The sequence below is a fragment of the Aethalodelphis obliquidens genome, unplaced genomic scaffold (assembly GCF_003676395.1).
Source record: "Aethalodelphis obliquidens isolate GAN/ISIS:26980383/991018 unplaced genomic scaffold, ASM367639v1 scaffold5, whole genome shotgun sequence".
Classification (NCBI taxonomy): domain Eukaryota; kingdom Metazoa; phylum Chordata; class Mammalia; order Artiodactyla; family Delphinidae; genus Aethalodelphis; species Aethalodelphis obliquidens.
In genome coordinates this window covers 35,861,482-35,887,946 of record NW_020837949.1, presented here as the reverse complement: position 1 = coordinate 35,887,946, position 26,465 = coordinate 35,861,482, and the positions used below count along the sequence as shown (strand labels likewise).

The 26,465-nt window shown below is 37.3% G+C and overlaps 1 protein-coding gene and 1 long non-coding RNA gene across 2 annotated transcripts in view; one reads left to right on the top strand and one right to left on the bottom strand.

Moving 5' to 3' along the window:
* Positions 1–5,370: 5,370 nt before the first annotated feature.
* Positions 5,371–10,661, bottom strand: SMIM30 (small integral membrane protein 30). Its single transcript, XM_027102142.1, has 3 exons — positions 10,643–10,661; positions 10,219–10,286; positions 5,371–9,756 (listed from the first exon to the last, which is right to left on the bottom strand). Exon 3 carries the CDS (start codon positions 9,709–9,711, stop codon positions 9,532–9,534), a length of 180 nt encoding a protein of 59 aa, XP_026957943.1. The 5' UTR covers positions 9,712–9,756; positions 10,219–10,286; positions 10,643–10,661; the 3' UTR covers positions 5,371–9,531.
* A 111-nt stretch (positions 10,662–10,772) lies between these two features.
* Positions 10,773–26,465, top strand: part of LOC113618198 (uncharacterized) — a 632,034-nt gene continuing 616,341 nt past the window's right edge. The window contains exon 1 of the long non-coding RNA XR_003431920.1: positions 10,773–10,888. This is a non-coding gene — a long non-coding RNA (uncharacterized LOC113618198). The remainder of the gene's footprint in view (positions 10,889–26,465) is intronic.

Here is a 26,465-nt window from a genome sequence, read left to right as displayed (position 1 = left end):
TGGAGAACCGTATGGAGGTTCCTCAAAAAATTAAAAATAGAACTACCATATGATCCAGTAATTCCACTCCTGGGTATGTATCCGGAGAAAATGAAAACACTGATTTGGAGATACATGCACCCGAGTGTTCATAGCAGCATCATTTACAATTGCCAAGATACAGAAGCAACTGCACTGTCCATCAATAGATGAATGGATAAAGAAGATGTGGTATATATATACAGAATACTACTCAGCCATAAAAAAGAATGAAAATTTGCCATTTGCAACAACATGGATAGATCTGAAGGGTATTATGCCTAGTGAAATAAGTCAGAGAAAAACAAATACTGTATGTTATCACTTATATGTAAAATCTAAAAAATAAACAAATGAATATAACAAAACAGAAAAAGACTCACAGATATAGAGAACAAACTAATGGTTACCAGTGGAGAGAGGGAAGGGCAGAGGGGCAAGATAGAGGTAGGGAATTAAGAGGTACAAACTACTATATATAAAATGAATAAGCTACAAGGATATATTGTATACCATAGGGAATACAGCCAATATTTTATAATAACTTTAAATGGAGTATAATCTATAAACATTTTGAATTACTAATGTTATATACCTGAAACTAATATAATATTGTAAATCAACTCTACCTCAATTAAAAAAAGTCAATTTCTAGGCTGGTTCAAAGGATATGAATATCTATTTGGCAACTGGTAAGAATTGCCTATTTTGCTTATTGCAGTGCAGTGTTATCAATAAATGACAAGATGTTGGAAAGCACTGCCATGTCCAGTATTATTTAAAAAATTGATTTTGAATAAATGATGGCAAATGTATGGGATGGAATATTATTTGGTTGTTAAAATATCCCTTAAATACTTAAATGTTAAATGCTGGGAAAACAAAATGGTATGTGTGCTCTACCACAGTTTTGTTAAGTTTATGTTGTGGAAGGTGGCCTTCAAAAGTGAGAATAGTGTAAAATGTGAGAGCACAAAGCTCTCAGACAATTTGAGAATTATCTCAAGTGGTTGTTCATTCTGTTTCTGGTCACCTACCTTACAGGGCTCAGCACTGATTTACTTCTGGCTCATTTCCAAAACCAAATGCTCAGTGGTGAAGTCTTCCCTTTGTTAGGGATGTTCGAAGGAGCATGTCACAGGCCACATATGCTTTGAGTAATGGAAGCATCAATGAAATTAAGTCCACATTTTTCTAAGACAACTATTTTATAGAGGCCCAAACATTTGGATGATCAAGTTGATATTTGAAAGGTGAATTTTATTGCTTCTTTATACCTTTAGTCATACCTGGACACTGAATTGATTTACTCTTCAGAAGGGGAAAGTCATAGGGGAAAGTCATAAGATCCAACATAACAGCAAGGCGGAATCATAGAGTGGCTACATGATCCATTTGCCATGGCTAAGGGTGAAAAGTGGAACCCTATTTGGGGCTCTTTATTTGAGAGTCATCTTTGGAAATGTAGAAGGACTTTGAGCTTCAGTTATCTTTTCTTCTCTTTTTAAATTTTTGTCTGATAAAGGCTTCTCATCTGAATGAAATGTAGGCTTTGACATCACCTATGGTAGCATCATCTAAGAACTACAGTGTGTTGACAACTGTCTTGTGAGTACTTCACAGTGGATGATTTTCAATGGATGACATTTAGAGTAAACATGAACTGCTTTCAGATAGACAGAGTTCACACATTTGTGTGTAAAAAGAAAACTCCCGGGCTTCCCTGGTGGCGCAGTGGTTGAGAGTCTGCCTGCCGATGTAGGGGACACGGGTTCGTGCCCCGGTCCGGGAAGATCCCACATGCCGCGGAGTGGCTAGGCCCGTGAGCCATGGCCGCTAAGCCTGCGCGTCCGGAGCCTGTGGTCTGCAACGGGAGAGGCCACAACAGTGAGAGGCCCACGTACCACAAAAAAAAAAAAAAAAAAGAAAACTGCCAACCTGCAATATTATTAAAAAGCAATTATATAGCTTCAATATCGTACCTTTTTCAGCATATAGACTTGTTTATTCAATGCTGTGTTAATTCTTCAAGATTATTTAGGAAATAAATTCAGTGCACAAATAAACAAGTATTTACTGAAACCTCTAACAGTATAGACAAGGTATGTTAGTACTTACAATGATAAAAAGACACAATCTTGATTTCAAGAAATTTAAGATAAAGGTGACAGGGGCAGGGGTCGATGGGAAGGGGAGGGGTTGGTAGGGCTGGTGGTACAAAAGGGACAATAAGTATCTAAATAACCATAAAACAAGACTACAAGAAATGCAATACGACAGGTATAAACAATGAGCTATGGACTCTGGAGTTTAGATATCATTAACTTCTTTTGGGAAAGACTTCATGGAGGAGATGACATTTATAAAGCAAATGAAATATAAGCGTGGAGGCACGGCAAGGCATTTGATTTTGGTAATTCAGGTAGTTTGGTGTTGCTGGAGTAGGAATAAAAGAATGAGAAATAAACAGGAAACATCTTGTGTTTCAAAATGGTGGGTCATTTCTAAACTAAATTAAACAAGTCATTAAACGTGTGTACAATGCAAGATATTATAAACAGTGTTTGCAAACATTCAGATCAACTAACTAGACTGTATCTTAAAATTTACTAAAATCATGTTCTATAATTATAATTTAGATGTTCAAGAAAATGTTAAAATCTTGCAGTGAATCTCAGACCTGTCCTGGGCAAAATCTGAAAGGTTGGTAGCACTGTACTGAGGACATTAAGGGCACACACAGGCCCAGTGAGAGAGTGCCATGATCCACTGTGTATCCTGGGCTGGGGTGACCCTTTGCTACATTAACTCTGTATCATATATTCATTCTAAAAAAGATTGAGCAGCAATTTCTATTTGCCAGGCGTTGTGCTAGAAACTAGGAATACAACAGTGAATTAATGATTCAGTCCCTCTCCTCATAGAACTTACAATCCTGAAGATGGGGTTGAGGTTGGTTGAGATACAGTAGACAGAGATTCAAATACAGGGTGGTATGTGCCTGATGGGAGATGTAAAGAATGCTGTGTGAGCGTACTGTAGCCTGCGTAGTTCAGAGAGGAGGGGTCAGGGAAGACGTCCTAAAGAAGTGCTATCCAAGCCTAAGATTTTAGGAATAAGGCAGGAAAACTAGGCCAGGCAGAGGAAGGAACATGCACATGAAGAGAGCAGGGTAAGTGGGGGGAATGAGAGACAGAGGAAAGGAACACACATGGTGCTTTTCTGGGAAGGCAATAGCTTAGTGTGGCTGAAAGCTAGAGTGTGAAATTGGTTGAGGGTCATGGACATAGAAGAGACTGGAAAAGTAGGGGAGGAAATAAGGGTAGATGAACAGTGCTAAGGTTTGTTAAGGATTTCATAAAACTAAGAAATCTGCCAAAAAATTTTGAGCTGGTACGTCACAGGGTCAGATTTGTGTTTTAAGAATTTCACCATGGTTGTTGTGTTTAGATAAGATTGCAGAGGGTTAAGATGGGAGGTCAGAAGACAGGCTAGGGTTCTGCTGTGGATCTCATCCACATCATGATGGTGGTCTGAACTTGGGTAGAAGCCTTGAGGATGGAGAGAAGTGGGTGGATCCTAGGCATAATTTGGAGCTGGGTTCCATAGGACTTAGAGATGGACTGGATGTGGAGTGTGAGGGAGAGGAAGGCGCCACACACCCTCTCAAGTGTCTGTCTTGGCCACTGGGAAGATGGTGTCTGTTAGCTGAGTCTCACCAGTAGTGCCATAAAGGACTGAGCACACGAAACTTCAAGGTTGTTCCTGGATCCTGCCAGGCTGACTTCAATTAGTGTATGGGCTGTTTGCTGTGAGTGGGAGTGGCAGGGCTACGGTTTGTTTTTATTCTTCCTTCTTGAGACAATCCCTAATCATACTCATTCAGTACAGAAAATGAGCTGCCCCTGCTTCACTAAATTGAAATCCAAAAATGTGCCAAATGACTAGACTACAGTTTTCACTGAAGAGTTCAAAGAGGAAATCAGCTCCTCATGCTGCCATATGAAAATGGGTAATTACAATATTTTTTAACACATTAGACCTTGTTATTTTTGAAATTAGGAAAACTATATGGGGCCACACATTTTTATCACTAGGAAGTCTTTTAGAGATTAGTGACAAATAATTCTACAGATGAAAAATTGTGGAGGTTAAATTATTGGCTCAAGGTCAGTCACCTAGTAGTTGATTAATTTCTTTCTAAGTTGTACTGATGTCTTGAAAAGTGTTGATTAAACAAGTGAAAGTGTGCACATGTCGTCACAGGGCCCATAAAACTGTTTTATGTAGGTATCGCAATGCCCTGGTAATTTTTGTGGCAAAATGAGAGTTGTTCTGACAAATCATCTGAAATAGAATATGGTATAGTTTCTGTTCTTGGTGCTCATGCCTGCTTCTAAAGTCTTTTGTTAAGTGATTTATGCACATTTATCTGGAGCATAATTATCTTGATTAATATTGAGACATATGGTATTTAAAATCCCAGTGTTTAACGAAGCACTTCATGATTAGCCGTTTAAAAATAATTAACCCTCTTGTATATAAAATTTTGTAATTTCATTTCAGATTATCAAGAGCTAACTAATATTTTCAAAATTTTAATCAGCCATATATAGTGGATTCAGTGGAAATAATGTGTGAGAGGGGTATTGTAGCTCTGATACTACAAATCAATGAGAAATTAAACCACATTTTAGTGTTTTACAGCAGTCATATTTTTCTGGTCTGCCTTTTGCATTTAGATGTTTGGTGTATATTAATCACAGAAGCAATTTAGAAAAATGAAGTTACTAAAAATTAGAAAAAAACCTTAAATATGCTATTCTGCACACATATTTATTGATTTGGACCTATTCTCACCTAAGAATAAAAATCCTGTCTGGGGTTCGTAAGTCAATATAAGGGCTTTCCCTACATTCTCCACGTAGGAAACAAATATTAAACACATTTTATGGTGCTTATATCTTTATGACTTCTAATGAGATGAGATATGTTAAGAGTATTTTTCCTAGTGGAATATGGACCAGATCTTCTATTTTCCTGAACAGAGAGAAGCAAATTCCTTGCATCTCCTTAAATGACCTGGGCAGTTGCTGCTAAGCTTTCATTATGTCATTTAGTAAAGACCCATGGTTGAGCGCGTTAGGAATTACTAAAACAGATTCAATTATTTTCTTTCTTTTTTTCCTGTTTCTTTTCCTCAGGAGACTCAGGTACAGAAAAGGCTTGAGGAAACTTAGGGAAGCCAAATTTTCTTTTCTTCACAGATGTCTTTGAGTTTTAGCAATTTGTAAGCCTAGAATGATGAGGGGAAAACTATAATAAAGAAAACAGACAAAGAAAATGTCAAAATTAAAATATAATGAACTGTTTAATAAGAGATTTGTTTACATAACTTTCTAAAGATGTCTTCTTTATATATAAATACAAAATTGATGCTAGTAGGTTTTTCTCCCCTTGTGTCTAGAAGATATCTCCAAATACCAATTATAATAACATCCAGCATGCCAAGTCTTTCACAGTCATTATTTTATGTATTCCTCACCCATCTATGAGGCACGTACTATTATTTTCCCCATTTAACAGATAGGGAGACAGAAATTTACAAGAGATTAAGTGACCTGTCTAAGATCACATTTTAAGTGATGGAATCTGGTTATCTGTCTAGATCTATTGGATTCCAGAGCTTGGGCTCTTAATCACTATTGTGATACCATCAAAGAGGCTGATATGTATCTCTGGGAGGGAGATGGTTTGGTTCCTATGCAGAAAATTCTCCCTTCATTATGTGCTGCAGGCTATATAGCTACATCACTTTTCCTACACTCAAGGTTGGAAATGGCATTTGACAAGCTTCTGCAGAGCTTAGAAAGCCTAAGAGGGTTAAGGTACATGGGATGTGTAGCTTCTGAGATTTCCTGGGCCTGGCTGGCTCCTTCACAGGTGGTACATTTGATAGTTTTTCAAAAAGCTGCCATTGCACTCTCAATGCTGAGACAAAATATGGATACAGTTCATTTTTTAAACTTCATCTGCACTCCTGCATTCTTGATTGACTTATTGGGTAAGAGACAGGAATAAACAATATATTATTGGATGGGTGAAAACGGGAGGGTAGATGTGAGCGATCCTAGGACAAAGGTCTGTGAGTAAAATTCCTTGAATCGATCATTTACCTGGTGCTTTAATCCCTCCACTCTTTAAATACACACTGAGGAGACTTGTGCTTCCAGGAGGATGGAGTAGACATCTTTTTTCCTATTTCTCCCACTAAATACAGCTAAAAATCCTGGATATTATTTATAAAACAAACATAAGATTCTGAAAGGTAGAAAGAAGGCAGACTGGCTAGGGGCCTCAGGACCAGAAGACACGGTGGTGAATTCTCTAGATTTTCTTTTTGCCTCATAGATCTCTGACTAGGTACTGGACGAGGTGGCAACCCAGAAATGCCAATGTGCTTAGACATGGCCATGGGCCAGTGGAGAACACATGCGGAGTCTGAACTCCTACTCCCACCCAGTAGCCACAAGGCACCCCACCTGCAGGGTCAGAGGAGGGCACATAGGGAACAGTAATGAGGTTCCCTCTGGACTTTTACCTCTGTCTGGCAGTGATAAGGCAGACAGAGTCCCAGAAGGAAAGAAGTAGATGTGGTTGAAAGAGTATTTGAAAAAATAATGGCTGAAAATTACCTAAATTTGGGAAAAAGACACAACAAACCTGTAGGTTCGAGCTGAGCAAATCCCAAACAGGATAAACCCAAAGATATTTATGCCAAGACATACCACAGATCACTTTCTGAAAACTAAGAACAGAGAAAAAATATCTTGAAAGCAGCCAGAGAGAAATGACAGGAAACGCACTGATTTTTGGCATTGGAGGAATAGGCTGGTTACCAGCGCTTCCCTTGTTGATTTTGGCTATTAGTCTTCTTTTTAACCAGACTCAACCAAGCTAACATGTACAGAGCATTTACTAGTTATCTGCAAATTATGCTGGGCACCCAGGGGACATTTGCTAATCCCATTCTTCCTGTAATTGCTCCACAGTGGGTATTATCCCTCAGAGCAAATCAAGGAATTTCAGAATTGGAAAGAACCTCAAAAAAAGGAAATAAAAGGGCAGAAGTTTGTAATTTGGGATTTCTGGATGGGCTTCAGTTCTGCGAACTCCCTGAAATTAATCTAAAAAAATGCCAACATGTATGTGCATTTTTCTAGGGAAAGGACCATAGCTTTCATCAGAGTCTCAAAGGAGCTGGTGGCTCCCAAAACGTTAAGAGCCACCATTAAGAGTTTCTGCTCTTTTCAGGCAAAACTATATAATCCAACCTAGATAGAAAAGAGCTAAAAACAGAGAAGGTATTCCCCATCATATACATCAAAATTCCTGAAAGCCACCTCATAATTCTCTACTTTTAAGGAGAAAATAGGAAAATGGCAGTTTTCTGATTTCTTCTAGGCACTTGTGGAAATACAGGTTTATCAAAGAATGTTTGCTTGTAGTCTTATTTTGAACATTAAAAAAATATTACCTATAGGTGGCTAAATAAACAGTGCACCGTGATTCAAAATGTACTTTAGATTTCCCCTACCCCTGAAGCCATTTTATGAACTGTCATGTGCTACCTGAGCCTCCAGTAAAAACAAAAACAGGCTTTCCTGTTTTTTAAAAAAATGTACTTTAGGTATGATTTCTCCCAATGCCAATCAAAAAGTTCAGACATACAAGGAAGCAGGAGCAGCCTCTCTACATCAGTACCAATAGGCTGGTATTTTATGAGATAGGACAAACTGGCCCGCAATCTGCATTCCTTTTTCCATCTTTCAAAAAAAAACATGTAAAAAAGTTCTATTATAAAGCAACTAAACTCCAATAAAAATTAAAAAAATTCTATTGATTACACAATGTATAACAGCCAATTTATCAGAATAAAAAACTATTAGTGTTTTCTTTGGTGAAAAAACAAGTATAACAAAAACAGATCCATGTGGTTTCTGTGTCTACAGTGTGGCTGTCCCTCACTCTCTGTACCCTCTACCAAATCCCTCATGAAATCCAGGTCTGCTCACACCTGGAGAAATGCACATTAAGGATTTTAGATTGCTGCTGCCTGTTTTCTGATCAAAATTAAGGCTCCCAGTGTTACCTGGAGAGCTAGAGATGGGATAATGCATTATTTTAGGAAAAAATTTGACTACCTGCTTTCATTAAGACCCTATAGTAGTTTGATTTACTCATACAATTCTATGCTGGCTGCATCTACACAATCAAAGGAATCACTGGAGACCCTTGTTAAACATAGAATTCCAGACCCCAACCTACAATTACTACAGTGCAACCAGGAGAGGAACCTGAGAATCTAACAGTTTTTATCAAGTGCTTTGGGTGATCCTTGGGCTCAAACAAGTTAGAGCAATCTTCTTAAACTTGAATGTGCATATAAATTATCCTGGGTTCTTGAAACAAAAGTTCTGATCCAATTGGTCTGGGTGGGACCTGAGATTCTGCAGATCTAACAAGTCCTAAGGTGATGCTGCTAGTGTGAGGACACCTTAAGTAGCAAGGTCAGGGAGATTACGCCTCATCTGGCTTGTGTGTAAATCAGTATAGGCCATTACATTTTCCTTCTGCATCTGTGGATTCTCTACCAGAGGCCTCTCCCCTCCCTTGATGCTGCCCATTTCTCATTTTTTCACTGATTGTATCTCTACAAGCTAGTGTGATCAGTTAAGGTAAGGCATCCTACTCTTCTCCACTTACTTTATAAAAAGTTCACACAAAGATAAAAGCAGTCTGAAATAAACACCACACAGTAACTTACATAATGGGTTTATATTTAATATAGTACTTCTCACCATGGAGATGTTAGCAGTTTATAAAGATTTTTTTGTTTTTGTTAAACGTTAAATCTTTTCTCCATTTCAGTGTCAATATAAAGTATTTTTTTACATTAAATCTTTTCTCCATTTCAACGTTAGATACATCGAATACATTTTCTAAACTTTTTCCCCCACAAAGAGATAAGTTTTAATTTTTTGACCAACTGTATTTAATATCTAGGTACAATATTAACTTGGGAGATAACAAAACAAAAATGCATTAAAAATATGGAGAAAAGACTCCTCAGTGATGCAGGAGGCAGTGATTATAACTAAACAGTGGCAATTTCCTAGGATTCTGGGCAAGAGTTTTCTTATTATTATTGAGAATTCTGAAATTATGAAATATTACTTATGCAGAGTTCAGCCATCTCACTTCTTTGACCTTCTTTCTAACTAGCAAATGCAAATTACAGACGGCATTTTTCAGTGCATTATTTGTTGTGAAGAAAACGTTTTGTTTTCCATTTAACATATCAGTTTGTTCCTATTTATAGGGAAATAACCAAGACTATGAAGCTACCGTATTTACTGTTTCTTGAGAACTTTCAGACACCAAAACTCAGTTCTAAACCTCAATAGCACAAAGGTTTTCAGGGCAAGGTTTGATTCAGGAGGCCCTTCAAAGTCACATCTGTCCATTTCTCTTTCGTGCATATACCCCCAAACAAGCACAAATGCCTGTAATGCTGAGAACCACACCTAACAAGAGAGCGATTGCATCTCCGGCTTCTACTGCTTCCACAACAGGCAGCACCAGAAGCAATGAAAAGAGAACTAGGAACAGTTGTGTTGAAACTGAGATCATGATGTCGAGATCTTGAGGTGACTGGTTCTTAAAGGCTGAAAGTTCCTAGAAATTAAAACATGGAAACAAAAAGGAACCATTAAAAATTCCTACCTTTTCAAATGACAGTATGAATACATGACAACAGTTCATACAACCTTTTAAATCAGAGACTTTATAAATTATATTCAGACCCATCTCCTCATTTTATGGTGGAAGAAACTGAGGGAAGTAAATGGTACTTAAAGATGGTCATTTGAGGCTAATCGCCCCTTCTCATGATAATTCCCCTACTCCAGCAATTTTTCCCCACTCTATAACGCCAACACCGTGTGAATCAACAAAACAGAAATTGAACAGTAGAATAAGAAAAGACAGAAGAGGCACAAGATACTAACTTGGAAACTATCCTAGTGAATGAAAATTATATTTTCTTAGGGTCGCTCCCATCCAGGAAATGCAAACAAGTCTGGCAAAGTCAAACCACATATAACTCTGTGAAGTCGTGGGGGAAATAGTAAGACTTACCAAAGAAAGCGTTTTTTTTTTAATTCTACCAGTTCAGGATGCTAAGGCTAAGCTCCACGTGACAGCACCTATTATCAGAGGGGCGTAGCAGGATTTAAAAAATCGCACATTATTAATTATTATTTTAAAGCAGCAGCTAGAGTCAGTGCAGAGCGGTGAGGTTGTACGTAAGGGAGAAGAATGGGTAATAACTAACGACAAGTTTGTTCAAGCAGGGGAACTAGATTTAAAAGTTGGTCAGTTAGCCTATAAAGGAAAAGCTAAAAAAAAAACCCAAAACCAAAAAAACAAGTTCGTTTGAGGACTTGATAGTAGGACTTTAAAAAGAATCCCTGCTTTGGCCCGGCAACGTGCAAATCTGCCGCCTGTTTTACAAATACCCTGGGCAATCTAAGTAGCCTTCGGGGACAAGTTCGTACATTACCTTCCAGGAAGCAGCCATTACAGGAATGGCGAGCAGGGCGGAGTCTCTAAACTACACTTCCCACAATCCCCTGTGACGACAACTCACAGGATGCACCGGCGCGCTCCCTTGTAACTGGTTGCGGGAAGATGGTCACGCTCTACCGGAGACGCTGAGGAGCGAGCTCCCGGGGCTTCACGTGGCCGAACCTGTCACTGGTGAAGTAGTTTAGTGTAGTTGTACGGAAGCTGGCACCCACACAAAAAGGTAAAAAAAATGACAGCAAGTGTTTTTTTTCACCCTGTTCAAGGTTTCAAGACACAAGAAGTTACGTCCTTTTCTTTGACTGAAATGCAGACACAGCAGCCGGAAGAAATCACCCGAGCAGAGCCATCTGTTTCAGATGCATTTAACCTAGCGGCTTGTAACATTTTTGAAGGAGGGAATCCCCTGACACCATTTTCCAAATGTGCCTTATGATATTTGTTAACTCTTAAGCAATGGTGGAAAACATGTTTAATAAGACGTTTTGGAAAATGTCAGAAACATCTGTAGGGAAAAACAGGCCGTTTGAGGAAAAACAGGTTAAGCAGTATAAGAGGGTCTCGGATTCAGGTTCTAGAGTTCTGTTTCCCTATTACTTCAGGAGTGCAGTGTATGGTACGCTTTAGAGATTTCTTCTCACTCATATGTTTATGATACCCACCCTATGTATCCCCAAATATTTATGGAAAGTTGTAAATTAATACTTTTAAGTCATAAGGATAAATTATTTGCATATGTAAGTCTTAGCCCTTTCTGAAAGGCTTTCTTGAAGTCTAATTTAATCTACGAAGTCCTTATTAAACCTTTCTAATCACCCAGTCTTCTGAACTCTCATTTACTGACTAGAGGACTTTTTTGGTACCCTGGAAATGATCAGTTATTAATGATGTGGGTTAGGGGTGAAGTCACTTGCCCTGTCTGAAAGTCCCCCTAGGACTCTGAGACACAGCAGGTATATTTCAGTTCAGTGCCCATAATTGGCACGTAATTTTTTTATTGTTGTCCATCTTTTTTCTGACACTTTACTAATCTCTCTGGACTGACAGCAAAGCTTTACATTCCTAGCTTCTAACACACACACAGCAGGTGCTCAGAAATGTTGGTTAATAACAATTATTTGAATAAATAAATGTGCCAGCAGGATTTCTTGAGAGACAAAGCAGTGCCAAATAAACCAAAGCAAGGTGTCTTGCAAATTGGAAGTCTATGGAAAATTACACAGTAATGTCAGCATTGCTTCTCTAAACTTGATTATTTTAACAAGTTCTGTCTTTGACTCATTTGCCTTGTGCTACTTCTGGTTTTGTACCTTTCTAATCAGTTATATTTGAAATAGCAGCTCTTTAAAAATACTCTTTTGCATTCTAGTGTGAACAATTTGGGGATTTAATTTTTCCCTATATGTTTATTCAGTTTGCTGAAGTCAGCAGAGACCACAGTAAATTTAGTATTATTACAGACTTGTTTCTGGGGGTGTCAGTGTTGAAGATAATGGGTTACTTTTAAGTTTGAAGGTCTGCTGATGATAAAATGCTTTTTCTTTATTATGTTAAGAGATCATGATGACCTGGCCTATCTGAAAAAGAGTGGCAGAAGTTTGTGCAGAGATGTTTTGGGCCCGTGTAGTTTCAAAATAAAATTGGTTAACTTTTCCTAACCAGCATCTACCCTCATCAGGCAACTTAACAAAGGTGTTGATGTATATGCTTTTGTCTGCCTTATTACAACCCTAGTTTCCAAGTAGAATGGTATTCTAGTTCTCAGTGTTCTCTTCTTACTACCCTAACTAGTGATTTAAAAATAAATCAGACACCAAGGGGGCAGAGCGGCGGGGGGTGGGGTGGGGGGGTGGTGTGATGAATTGGGCGATTGGGATTGACATGTATACACTGATGTGTATAAAATGGATGACTAATAAGAACCTGCAGTATAAAAAAAAATAAAATTAAATTCAAAAATTAGAAAAAAAGTCAGATCATTTATTCCTTGCTTAAAGCTCTCCAGTTCCATCACAATAAGCAGAAGTCTATGCTCCTTATCAAGACTTACAACACCCTACACATTCTGGCCTCTGCCTGCCTTTCTGACATCAGCCTACTACTCACTCATGCTCATTCCAATCACACTCATCTTTTTGCTGTTTCTTAAGCATGCCAATTTTGTGTTTTTACTGATTCATATTTTTATTGAATCAAATTTTGTTGATTAATGTTTAGTCACTGTTACACTGTTCGTAGTAGAAACTACCTTATAAGTAGGAAGTCTGCTTTTAGGCTAAACCATAAGGTATTTCGACTGAGATTATTTTGAGTCTTTATTCAAAATTTAGGTCTCACATATTTTCTCCATAATATTAATAGCAAGGCTTTATGTCTATGTATGTATAAGACACAGTAGTACCTAAAACAGGAACTACTTTGTTCAGAAACCTGTCTATAATGGCCCCTATTTACTTCCTCTGTCCACTTGGGGTGCAAATATTGATTAAGCCCATCTGGATGGTGTATTTTTTTTCTTAGCAATACCTGAATGGTTTCTTTAAGTACTTTCTAATGTTGGACGAGCAATACTGGCATTTTTAGTGAGACAGTGCTTTGTTGTGCCGACATAATATTGCAGGATATTTAGCATCTTTAGCCCCTGCCTGCTAAATGCCAGTAGAATCCCCTAATCGTGAAGACAATCAACTGCCCTCATGTATTGCCAGATAGTCTTTGGTAAGATACTGTCCCTAGTTGAGAACTACTCAAGATTTCATCAAGAAAATAAAAAGAGTAGTTGAAAACAATGAAACAGTACATACACACGCACACACACACACACACACACCCCAACATCAACACTGCAGTGCTCTAATGTTTTAGATTCTTTCTTCATTGGTTATGCTGATTTTGTTGTTAACTACAGATTTTCTTCTGTGTCCTATCAGCATCCTTGCCAGACAGTTTCCACTGGTCACTTTTTTAAAGAATTATTTATTTATTCATTTGGCTGCGCCGGGTATTAGTTGCGTCATCGGGATCTAGTTCCCTGACCAGGGATCGAACCCAGGCCCCCTGCGTTGGGATTGCGGAGTCTTAACCACTGGACCACCAGGGACATCTCGGTCACTTTCTTATAACAGCACCGATATGCAAATTGAGGTGAGATTTCTGCTTTTATTTCTGCCATTTAGTCTTTAAGCTGTGGAGAGGTGCTGTGATGTAGTATATGGAATATTAGCTTTTTCCCTTGCTAGTTTTATGGATTTGAGTAGTTAATCTCTCTGAAACTTACTTTCCTTTTATAAAATATGCTGTGTGAGGATTAAATGAAATGTTTCTAAAGTGACCAAAAAGTTACCAGAGCTCAGTACTTATCAATTCCCTCTTATTTGTAGGTCTGTTCCCCTGGTTACTGATTAAGAGTTAGGGTCTTTGGGGTTAGACCAGTTGGTTAGAATTCTGGCCCTGCTGCTTACTAACTGTATGACAATAGACAAGTTGGTAAGCTTTTCTAAGACTCAGCTTATCCATCTATAAAATGGGGTATAATAGTACTTGCTTCATATGTATATTATGAGGATTAAATGAGTTAATTTCCAGAATTAGTGGCTAGCATATAGTAAGCTCTCATTAAATATTAACTGTTGTTACTATTTTCTGTTAAACAAATCCATGAAATATATGGGGTCTTCAGGATGTGGCTTCTCTCCATTGTGAATATGCTCTTCTGCAGACAAACATGGTAAATAGAAAATGTCTGTGGAACTCCCTGGATACAGAGGCATTTTAGGCTTCCTAGGCTTTGGGTTGGGAGCTGACTGTAAAACTCCCCTGGTACTCAAAAGCTGTCCCTTTGTTGCCTTGATGGGATTTTACTATTTATTTCATACCTACTGATGGTTACGTTTATGTTTAAAATATATTCTCCATTCAGTTATTGTCACATCATTGATTCATCATGTTAGGTCCAAAGGGTTTTGAAAATGTGATTAGGAGGGTCTAGATACGGGTGAATAGCTCCAAGAAATCAGTCAGCTGGAATGAACTCTGTGGCCACCCCAAGAAAACCCAGCAAACAAACAAAGACTCTTAATTCCTTTTGAATTCTAATTACAACAGCTAGTCTATAACTCTGCACTGCTTTTTCTATAAATTGCAGCAAAGGAAATGACAGCATTAGAAGATTTGCTAAGAGGGAATTATAATAACTGAGACTGTAGGCTCAGAGGAATGTATTACTCTTGATAGATTGTTATGGGATACTTAATTGCAGAGCTTGCAGGACAGAAGGAAATACTTTTGTATTACCCCTGAGAGATGGCACTGTGTTGAACATGGTACCAAGATTTTTACCTTACCTCCTTGGCTTCAGTAAGGTCCACTGTTTGAAGAGGATAAACATTATTCTTACAACCCCTACTTAGAACTAATTTGCTTATACTCATGGATGAAGGAACTCTATTTTCCCAGATAGCTTCAAAAAATCATGTTTGTTTCTTTTAAAGTTTGTCTTTGACTTATAAGTCAAGAGTCATATAATTGGTTTTCATTAGTTTATATTGTATACTGTAACTGGAAATGTCAACTCAGGGTTTACTAGTATTAAGTAATGTAGAGGCAGGGATTAATTTCTGGGATACAGTGAATATAATGATCTCCTCCACTCCTTTGACCTGAAGCTGCTTTTTGATTTCTGACGTTCTTGCAAACCATCTTAATGAACTGTTATTTCTTAGCTATAACTCAGATTTAGATGTTTTGTCCAGATCACTGACCAGGACAATGACTGCCATGTTGTACATGTGTAGTTCCCTCTTCTAAAAGAGATGATCATTTCCTTAGCAGTACTAGGGAGATGAGCAGCTTCTTCTGTGCCAAGCGTCTGCTAGCTACAAGTTCTGCCTGTGAACATCTCTGATAGCAACGTGAACCACAGCTCTTCTGAAGCAGTGCCACATTCCATCTCCCCTGACGTTGCCCCGCCCAAGCTGTCTGAATGCTTCTGCAGGCTTTTATATAGTTCCTCTTTTGGCATTAAGTGTCTAGTGTTATCAGATCCAAAATGTAGTCTTTCAATTCGGAAGAGCCTAAGCTTACACTATCCTTCACTGAAACAGAGATCACTGGTAGCCGATGATACTCAGAGACAAAGAACCTTACTTTAGACACTTGTCTGAGTGGTGGAGGGCAAAATTTCACAAGTCAATTGTTACTGAAAAGTGGTTTCAGAGAAGAATGAAGAAGTGACTTCTGCTTATTTTATAACTGTTAGAAGTGAGGCATTGGTAGGCCCTGAAGGAAGGCACTTCTGGTATCAATCAGAGAAGGCATGATAGGCTGACATCAAGATTTTGTAGTCACTGATTTGTGTCAGGAAGTTCATACAACCCAGACTTCCTCATTAGCAATTGAACCAAGCCAAGTGAGTGGAGACATTTTATTGGAGCTTCACAATTAAAAAAGGCCAACCCAGAGTTAATCAGTATTTCCCATCAGTAATAGGACATTCATAACTGAGACTGTTACATTAGAGCCAACTAAGCTAACAGGATGAGATACGCTGCACTTTCCAGAGCTATTCAGCTGCTGCTGAATCTAAACACTCTGGTGTCAGTATCTTACAGACATGAATGGGCAAGCTGCAGAAGGTCATTTTTGACATGGTTCCCGGCACCGTCTAGAGCCCGTTGCCGATGTAACCTTGATTTCCACTGATGAACCTCAGTAATCTGTGGGAGTCAGTCACACACACACAAGCCTATGGTGTCCAGGAAGCAGAGGAACCACACCCACAGGCACTGACAGATTCAAATTTAACATTTCTGGGCTTCCAGGAGCAGGCTAAGAATACCTGGACGGGACAAATTTATAGTTTTGAAAAGTTGTGAAATTATCTTTTTATGTAGTACTTTATCCATGGTAATGGACTGATTAAAAACATTGGCTTTGGATATGTCATCAGTTGGCCCATCTCTGCCACTTACTAACTCAGTGAATTTGTACAAATATCTAACTTCTTTAAACTTGAGTTTTCTCATCTGTAATGAGAAAATCACCAATCTTTTGTAGGACTCCCACTGTAGATTAAATGAAGTGACACATAAAATGCTCAATATGGTCAGTGTCTATAACTCTCATAGATATGAGGCTAGCTGATCAGATAATATTTAAGTGCTGCACAAGGAAATTTAAACTGAGGATTATCTTGCCTCATGGGAGGGTGAAAAAATATTTCTCATGGGAAAAAATATTTTCTTAGAAAACATGGTTTCATGATACATAGGCTAGGACTGATTGATTGATTTATATTTAATAAACACTTAAATAGTGACTAATATGTGTCAGGAACTATTCCACACATTAACAAATGTAAATCCATTTACTCCTTAAAATAATCCTGTGAGGGAGACACTATTATTATCCCGTGTTACAGGTGAGTAAACTGAGGCATGGTTAAGTAATTTATCTAAGGTCACATAAGTGAGTGGTAGAATCAGGTTATGAACCCAGGAAATCTGACAAAGACTGACTCTTAGTCATTGCCCACATGGTTTCATGTGGAAAATGTCCACAGTATCAAACTGCATTTTAATTATCTTTGAAATAAGGTACTCTAGTGTTGCTTAGGAAGCCTAACTGTGGTGAGTCACTGAAGAGTTGTTGGTGTTTATATACTTCCCCTCTAGGCCCTAGTTTGGTGAATGAATGAATACCAGTATTCACCTAATTTGTTAATTGAGTTTGACTTAGATTTAATAGGTATATACAAAAAATGTTTTTTAAAAATTAAGGGATGTTTGACTGAGGCTCAGAAGAGCACTTACTGATGGGCACAGACATCATATATCAAAGAACATAGATTGTGATGTGTTGGCAAATCTCAACTATCATGAAATCACTGAAGTCCATATAATATACAAGATTCAGAAAGGAAGAAAAGAAAGTCAAAAGAACCTTTTGAAAATCTTTGCTTAGAAGTGAAAAACTTAAACTAGTCATTGCAAAAGTATAGAGAAGTTATTAAAAATTTAGTATGTGCAATTCATAAGGAAATAATAATTCCTGTGTATAGACTAGGGGCTCATTATGATTAAGCACTGGTAACCATGGAGACAGACAGCATGAAATTTATAAAATTAAAAACATACCAGATAGAAAATGCAGGTAGCATAGGAGAGTGAATCATGCCCCAACTGGTCTTTGCGTGATTTCTCTTAAGTCTAAAGACTTAAAAAATTTCTATCTGGCCATTTTCTGAGTAAAATCACTCATTTTTCAAATCCTGAATTTCTTCTTTGGATATCTTGTTCTTTGAAAATGCTTTTTATCTAGAGTCAGTTTAGACATGATAGAATGTGTTGGGGTAGAGTTTTTATAGGTAAGAAATATCTTGGAAGTGGTAACGTTTAGATTGATCTTGGGAACTTATATGAGTACCTGAACCTTTTATGTAGATATTTACTGTGAATTTTCAGTTGACATGTTGTAAGTGATTGGTCACTTTAGTTTTTAAATCTGTTTCTTTTGCTAAATCATATAGATGGTCCAGGTAGAGAACTTTATGGTATAACACCAGTTTCTGTCATGGAATGATTTCTTCATCCATGAAATTGTGAGCTAGAGAGCAACAATAAAGTTGCTTTACTCTTGCCTGTAATATTTTGATTGTTTATAAATCTATTCCCTGACAACAGGTTACTTGCCTGTAGATATTCTAAAAGTGGTATTGTTTGAATTTAAAATCTTCATGAATAAAAAATTATGACAAAAAGATCTTACTTTCTGGAAGAGTGACTTTATTCAAGGAGGTTGCCAGATTTTCTATTCAAAGGAAAATTCTTTATTTAAAAAATGGAGTAGATTATGTTTTAAAAACTGATTGCAGCTGGTTCAGTTGAGGAAAAAGTCCCAAACAATGCTCTTCACAGTTTCATTTGATTGTGATTTGGACCCACTTTAATGCATTTTAAGCTCTCATTTGTCAAGAGAGTCAAAATAAGTCACTGAACTCAATCTGACAGTCAAAGTGAAGCACTGCTTTTGTGAGCATGCCTATCAACACTACTGCATATTAAAGTGAATGTGGTGTGCTGCATAAGAGTGGAGACATAACCCTTTCATCTGCTCTGCTTTAGTAGAATACTCAACATACCTTTTGGTCACCAGGCTTTTAAAGGGACCTCAAGAGACAACAGAGAGCCCAGGGATGAGTGACAGAGTTAATTCAAGTGATCCAAAAATTGGTCCTGGAAGAGGGTTCTAAAAAATGTATTATGTGGTTCACTTGCATCCCAATTACATGGGGAGTTTATTTAAAAATGCAGATTTCTAAAACAAGTTCTCTAGGTAGTTCTTAGGTTCATCAGCTCTTAGAACCTTTGTCGTTGGGGAGAATAAGTTGTTGGGCCTGATTATTTGGGAAGAGGAAACATAGAGGCAACTGAACAACGATCTTTAACTTAATAATAAGTTTATTAAGACCCAATTTGAATTATCCATCTTGCTCTCATGGACCCCTTTTCAACTGCTGATGAAGCAGGAAATACAAATATTTCTTGCTATTTGTTCATGTTTCAAGTGGCATTTTTTCTCATTATTTCTTATAGACTTACCTGTCTCTCTCTAAAATTTACTTTTTTAAAATATAAAGTCAATATATCTTATGTTATCTGATACGGAAGTAATAGAAGAAAGAAAACAAAAATATTTAATATATATATATGTACACACAAATATATTCATAATAAAATAAGTAGACTACAAAAAAGAAACTTTTTTTAAAAATTTAATTTTAATTTTTAAACAGCAGGTTCTTATTAGTTATCCATTTTATACATGTTAGTATATATATGTCAATCCCAATCTCCCAAACTCTAAAACTTACTTTTTTAAAAAATGTATAAAACATTCTGATGATTTCCATCTTTAGAATTGTAGAAACATCTCATTCCTCAGAGAAAACAAAGCCTTTCCTAGCAGTAAAAGGGACTCAGCCACAAAATGGACAGTATCAGCAGCTTTAAAACATAATAACGCAGTTGTGATGTTCACGTGGTTACTTTTTACAACAATCTTCTGTTAAAGATTAGGACAAAGCATTAAATGCAACTCGCGGAAGGTGATCAGAAAGGTATTATGTGGTTGGTTCCTAACGTGTAGCTTTCTGGTGATTCAACATTAACCAAGGATTGAATTTTTAAAGCCTTGGACCTATCTTCCCTAAACATTTCTTCTCTCAGTAGGTGTTTGGAAGGGAAATGGATAACCTGGAGTGCTGGTATTCTAAATTGCTGGCTGAAGGCCCATCCATATGCTTTGGAACTGCGACCAGCAGGTAGCAAGATAGTTCTGAAAATTGAGTAGCTCTAACAAGTGTTCTTGCCCACACAGTTACAGCTGGATAAAGTGGGGCTTGGGCCCAGGTCTTACCTCTTTCAATTATCTCTCACTAATTTCTCATACTGTTCCAAGTATTATAATATCCTTGTAGTAGCATTACATAAATATTTATTGAGTAAATGAATAACTTGTCAACTGAAAAAAATGCACAACGTGAGAATTGTGAGTTAAGTTTTATTTGGGGCAAAATGAGGACTATAGACTGGGAGACAGCCTCTCAGATAGCTCTGAGGAATTGCTCCAAAGAGGTAGAGGAGGAGAGGTCAATATATATATGGTTTTGGCGAGAGGGGATACGTGCAATCAGGCACACATTTTGGCAGAAGGTGGCTGCTAGTCATGAAGAGCAGATGTCTCTGTTAGTGATTTTAGTGCTTTTCTGGATATGAGAAGATACAAGAAATTGGTCTCACAAAATCTTCTCTTGAAAATATCTAACTATCTGAAGGCCTGTTGTGCCAGTTTTTCCCAGAGCACAGAGTGCTTCATTCCTGATCTCCACCCTGAACTCCTTTCAGGGCATGTTGAGGGTCAGCGACTGCAGTGGCTAGTGACTTCATCCTTGTAGAGGCAGATGGTGAGCAGCAGTCTTTAGTTGACACACTAAGACTAAAGTTTTAGTCAACATAAAGCTCAGTTTGAATCAATATGTGTGACATAGCCATGGAAACAGTGAATGTAATCATGGGCTGCAGGAATAGATGTGTAGTATCTCGAATGGAGAGGGGAAGTTCTGCTTTGCTCTTTCCACTTTGGGCCAAGTCTAGCAATATAGTGTTCTTTTATGGGTTCCCCACTTTCAGAGAAACATTAACAAACTGGATATTAACCAGGACTGTGCTATGATAACACTAGAATCGTTAGTTGAAAAACATAGTTGAAAGACTATGGGATGTAAAGGAAAGGACTCATTGAGACTAACTAGTATTTTTGATAGCTCATCCCATAGGAGAGGCCTTAAACTAAAGGGAAGGAATTGGAGTTGTTCTGGATTGCCAGTGGGTGACAGAGATAGAGAGGCAAGTATTAGCTCAATATAAGGGAAAGCTTTCTAATGTTTTAAGAGAAATGGCTACCTTGGTGAGCAGTGAATTCTTGATCAGTCAGTAGGCTGGCTTAATGAACACTTTACATGATGTAGAAAGGATTCAAACTTCAAAAGGATGATTAGTTTACATGTCCTTGAAGGTTCCGTCTGAACTTGACATTCTCTCATTCTCTTATCTCCTCCTCTTACCACCCAAGTCTTATGCTAGTTGTCTGGTGCTCATTTTAAGAGTTTATTCAAGAGTCTCTGAGACACTGCTATTTCTCTTTTCAAAGGCTTTATTCTTAGTATTTCTTTATTTCAAATAGGAAGGGAAAATGGACTTCTTTCTCTATTTCTGAAAAGAAAACTTTGTTAATGATTTCTTAATATTTATAAATACATAAGTATATATGATATATTGTTAATATTGTTCATATTTTATCACCAGTCTGTGTAACTGATACTGTTCCCTAAACTATTGCGTAATACTAAAGTGAACAGATGAAAAGTGGGTTCTGTATATTTTATTCAGACCAGCGAAAGTTTATAATCTGAGGATCAAGATAAAAGCTTATTCAAGCTTTTGAATGTGATGTGTCCCGAAAATGGATTTGTTGTGGAATACCTACAAAATGCTTCCTGCCATTAGTCAGAATGATCTTAACAGACTTGTGGATATCAAGTCATTGTACTGTACATTTGTACATTTCTGGGTGATTAAATCTTGGGCCAAAGTAAGTTTTCATATTTCTTCTTATTCTAAATTTCAAATTGTGCTTTCCTGGGAAATGAACTATTTTGATTTAATTTCTGAATGAGTAAATCCATGAAACATTGGACATCAAAGTACAGTTGACCCTTGGGCAACATGGATTTGAACTGCGTGGGTCCACTTATACGTAGATTTTTTCCAGTAAACGTATTGGAAAGTTTTGTGGAGATTTGTGACAATTTGATAAAGCTCTCAGATGAACTGTGTAGCCCAGAAGTACAGAAAAAAATTAAGCAAAAATATGTCATGAATGCATAAAATACACGTAGATACAAGCCTCTTTTATCATTTAATACCATAAAATGTACACAAATCTATTATAAAAAGTTAAAAATTATCAGAACTTACACATACACTTACAGACTGTACATGGCACCATTTGCAGTTGAGAGAAATGTAAACAAATGTCAAGATGCAGTTTTAAATTATAAGCATATAGGGACTTCCCTGGTGGTTCTGTGGTTAAGATTCCATGCTTCCACTGCAGGGGGCATGGATTCGATCTCTGGTCAGGCAACTAAGATCCCGCATGCCGCGGCTAAAATAATTATAACTGTATAAAATCTGTAGTACATTATTGTCCTAATGTAATAATCTCATAGCCACCTCTTGTTGCTATTGTGGTGAGCTTGTTTTGTAGCAAGAACTGTATTAGAAATTTTTGTGTTTTCTTAAAGTAACAATGTTTCCTATACTGTATTATGAATATGACCATAATACTGTATGCCATGAAAGTTTTATAACAATTCATTCCTTAGCATATAGGCTAGGCTACTGTGAAGCACTCCTATAGATTACACTAGGCTACTCTAAAGCAATTATATTGCTGCTTCATTATTAATACATGAATCATTATACCTGTAAATAAAAATGAATTTCTCTTTCAATATTTATTTATTTATATGGTTGTACCAGGTCTTAGTTGTGGCAGGCAGGCTCCTTAGTTGTGGCATGTGGGCTCCTTAGTTGTGGCATGCGAACTCTTAATTGTGGCATGCATGTGGGATCTAGTTCCCTGACCAGGGATCGAACCCAGGCCCCCTGCATTGGGAGCATGGAGTCTTCACCACTGTGCTACCAGGGAAGTCCCTATCTTTTTGTTTTTGATGTCTAGTGTTAGTATTATGTATAACATCTACAGTGTTTTATACCATATAATAGAGTATTGATGTAGATCCTGACAGACAGTTCATCTTGTCAACAGTTGATGTAAACTTATGGCATCTATAAATGCAGTATAGTACTGTAAATTTTCCTTATGGTTTTCTTACTGTTTTTTCTTTAGCTTACTTTATTGTAAGAATACAGTATATAATACATATAACATACAAAATATGTGTAAATCAACTGTTTATGTTACTGGTAGGACTTCCAGTCAGCAGTAGGCTATTAGTAGTTAAGATTTTGGGGAGTCAGAAATTTTCAACTGCATATGAGTTGGTTCCCTTAACCCCTGTGTCATTCAAGGGTCAATAGTATATTTGACTTTTGAGCATGTGAGTACCAAAATATGTGCAGTGTGCTGATCTGGAAACATGTTGACCCTGCTTATCATACTGTCTAGGTGCTTAGCTACTCAGGGAAGCAAAGCCTGAAAAAACACCAAGGTTAAATTTTTGGTGTCTTCTTTTCTAAACAATTCTTTGGAATCAGTTGTTTAGGTAAGAGATTTTCTCCCTGGATTGCCAGAGAGTTTGGGAAGGAAATGTTCAAATTATTTTTAAAATTAATTTCCTCTTGAAAGTAAGAAATACAGATTTACTAATATTTATCACGTGGTTTAACACTGGTGCCCTTACACTGCCAACTTGTCAAATAATCATGTGTTCTAAAGAGTCTCCCAGCTATTCTAGGAAGAGTGAGAGTCAACCATAGTGCCCATATTTATTAGTTCACTTTCAACATATAATTGTTTACTGTAGTGTTTGTCTTTCTGGTTAAGTAGATGACCATATTGTGCTATCTGGTTTTGATTAACTTTCAAAGATTCTTGCAAAAAAACCATGGGTTAAATATAATACTAACCACTCAAAGGATTGTAAAATGAATTTCATGATTTAATAAACACAGCCAATAATGTGCCTCATCTATTTGGATCTTTTTATCTTTGTTTAGCATTTTATTTTTAGCTTATGACAATCATAATTGAATTTAGAACCATACTTTTGAATCATAGCATCAATAAATGTTAAGCTAAGTTTGAGAGAAATGATGTATATTTGATTGCATTGATCTTTATTTTAGAATTTTTATTAAGAATATTTTAGGGGCTTCCCTGGTGGCGCAGTGGTTGAGAGTCTGCCTGCCGATGCAGGGGACACAGGTTCATGCCCCGGTCCGGGAAGATCCCACATGCCGCAGAGCGGCTAGGCCCGTGAGCCATGGCTGCTGAGCCTGTGTGTCCGGAGCCCGTGCTCCGCAACGGGAGAGGCCACAACAGTGAGAGGCCCGCGTACCGCAAAAAAAAAAAAAAAAAAAAAGAATATTTTAGTATGAGGAAAAATTTTTGGACCACTAATTAATAAACTGAAGTTATGTAAAGTTTTAATTTCATTTTTGTTTTATTTTTATAATACTTCTATTATTGTGTTTTTGAAATGTACCTACTAGCACAGTAATGGATATAATTTATATATTATATATATGAATATTTAAAACACTTTTACTCATAAAAGTACATAGTTCAGTTGACCCTTGGATAACAGATATTCAAACTGCACAAGTCCACTTATAAGCAGATTTCTTTCAATAAATATACAGTTGGCTCTCCACATATGCTGGTTCTGAATCTGCTGGTTCTGCACGCATGGATACAGAGGGCCCACTATGGGACTTAGGCATACTTGGATCATGGTATCCATGGTGGGTCCTGGAACCAATTCCCTGTGAATGCTGAGGGACAACTGTAGAAAAATCTAGAAAAACTAGTCTAGGTTTGATACCCTGGGAGTGAAAGAGAAAGACACATATCATTTTATTTTTCCTGTAAAACATAAAAGAATGGATCTCTGCCTCCACTTGCATCTTCCTTTCCCCAACAGGAATAGGGCCTTGTCATTCAGTTATAGGAAACTACTTTTAAGTTAGTGATTCTATTTGTACTTGACAGAAATTTCTACTTAAAGGAAACAGATTTATTTTTGTGGGCAAGCCTCCTTTTCTGTTTGGCAGTTTGCATCTATATATAAAAATTATATTTTCTTAAAAGGATAGCACATCAGCATTTGCTGTTGTACCGTGATCTATTTAGTTTTTGTGTCCATATGCTCTAGAAGAGAAACTTAGGTTTGTATCAACTAAGACAAATGAGACTACAGTTAGGCAGACCAACTGATTTAATTTCTACTCTTCAAAATGGTGACACCAAAACAACAACAACAAAACTCAAAAAACAAAAACAAAAAAAACAAAGACAAAAAAGAAAAAACAAAGACCTCAAAACCTAGGATCTTTTCATATCCTTTGGATTGAGAAGTGAATGGAATAAATGAATCAGTTGATTTCATGGCAACCTTTCTTTCATTTCCAAAGGAGATTTTAAGAGATTGATTGAGAACATAAAAAGTAGATTCTATTCTAATAATTCTTTTATATTTTGATCAGAAAAGGCCTGAATCTTTATAAGTCCAACAAAAGTACATTTCCCCTATCTTTGAGAACATAGAGATCTACTGTGGACAAATCATTTTTATTCTCCTTTTCTTCTTATGCTCTTTTAATTAGAATTTCATCTAGAATATTTTTTCTCTTATAATTGGGTGATGATAAAATTATCCAGTAATTTTTGCCAAACATTCAAAATTGTTGAGGATAAAGTAAGATAACCTATAGTACCAATGAGTTGGTTCCTATATTTTCTTACAATTAAATGGGAACTGGAGTCAGTTAGTGGTGGATTAAATTTTAGATCTTGTCTTTGCCTCAGTTAATAGGATGACATCTGTAACAAAAGACCAAGACTGATACCAAGACCTATGAAGTCAGCAAAATTACTGTATACTAGTATATTTGCCTTTCATAGTTACTGACTTGAGTCTTAGATTAGGCTGCTGGAAGTAGATTCTCAGATGAAGAGGTTTTCTGAGAAGTCGTCTCCAGAAATGCATCTGTAAGGAAGTGAGAAAAGGAGGATCAGGAAGCGGGAGAACCTGACCCACAGTGCAACTGAGGCATCAGTAGAGCCTTTAGGGAGCTCTTGAGCTGGGATGTTCCTTCAGAGATACTCTATATTGAAGCAAAGATGTTTTTGTTCCTTTGTATGAGTAGCTCATTGACTGTGAGCTCTCCCCTGAGAGGGAGCTTAACTTTAAGTGAGGCAGTTCTTTGTGGCCAAGGGCATTTCTCTGTGAGGGACACAAATGTGAACTGTCAAAAGATGGTATTCCCAACAGCTGAGGGAAGGATGAGGAAGGAATCTGGGTGGAGCATCCAGTACCAATTATACTTGGTAAGGTAGCACAGTATTCTGCACTCAGCCATACAGGATGTAGAATAGCAGCTTGGCTGGGAAGGTGAGTCCTTGTGGATTATGGCTTCTCTTACTGGCAAGATTAATTAGAACTGTGCTTACTGTGGACCATCAAAGCAAACAGAGAATATTCACATTTTACCCCC

Coding starts and splice junctions, on each gene's coding strand:
- SMIM30 (XM_027102142.1), bottom strand. CDS start 9,711: ATGATCTCAGTTTCAACACAACTGTTCCTAGTTCTCTTTTCATTGCTT.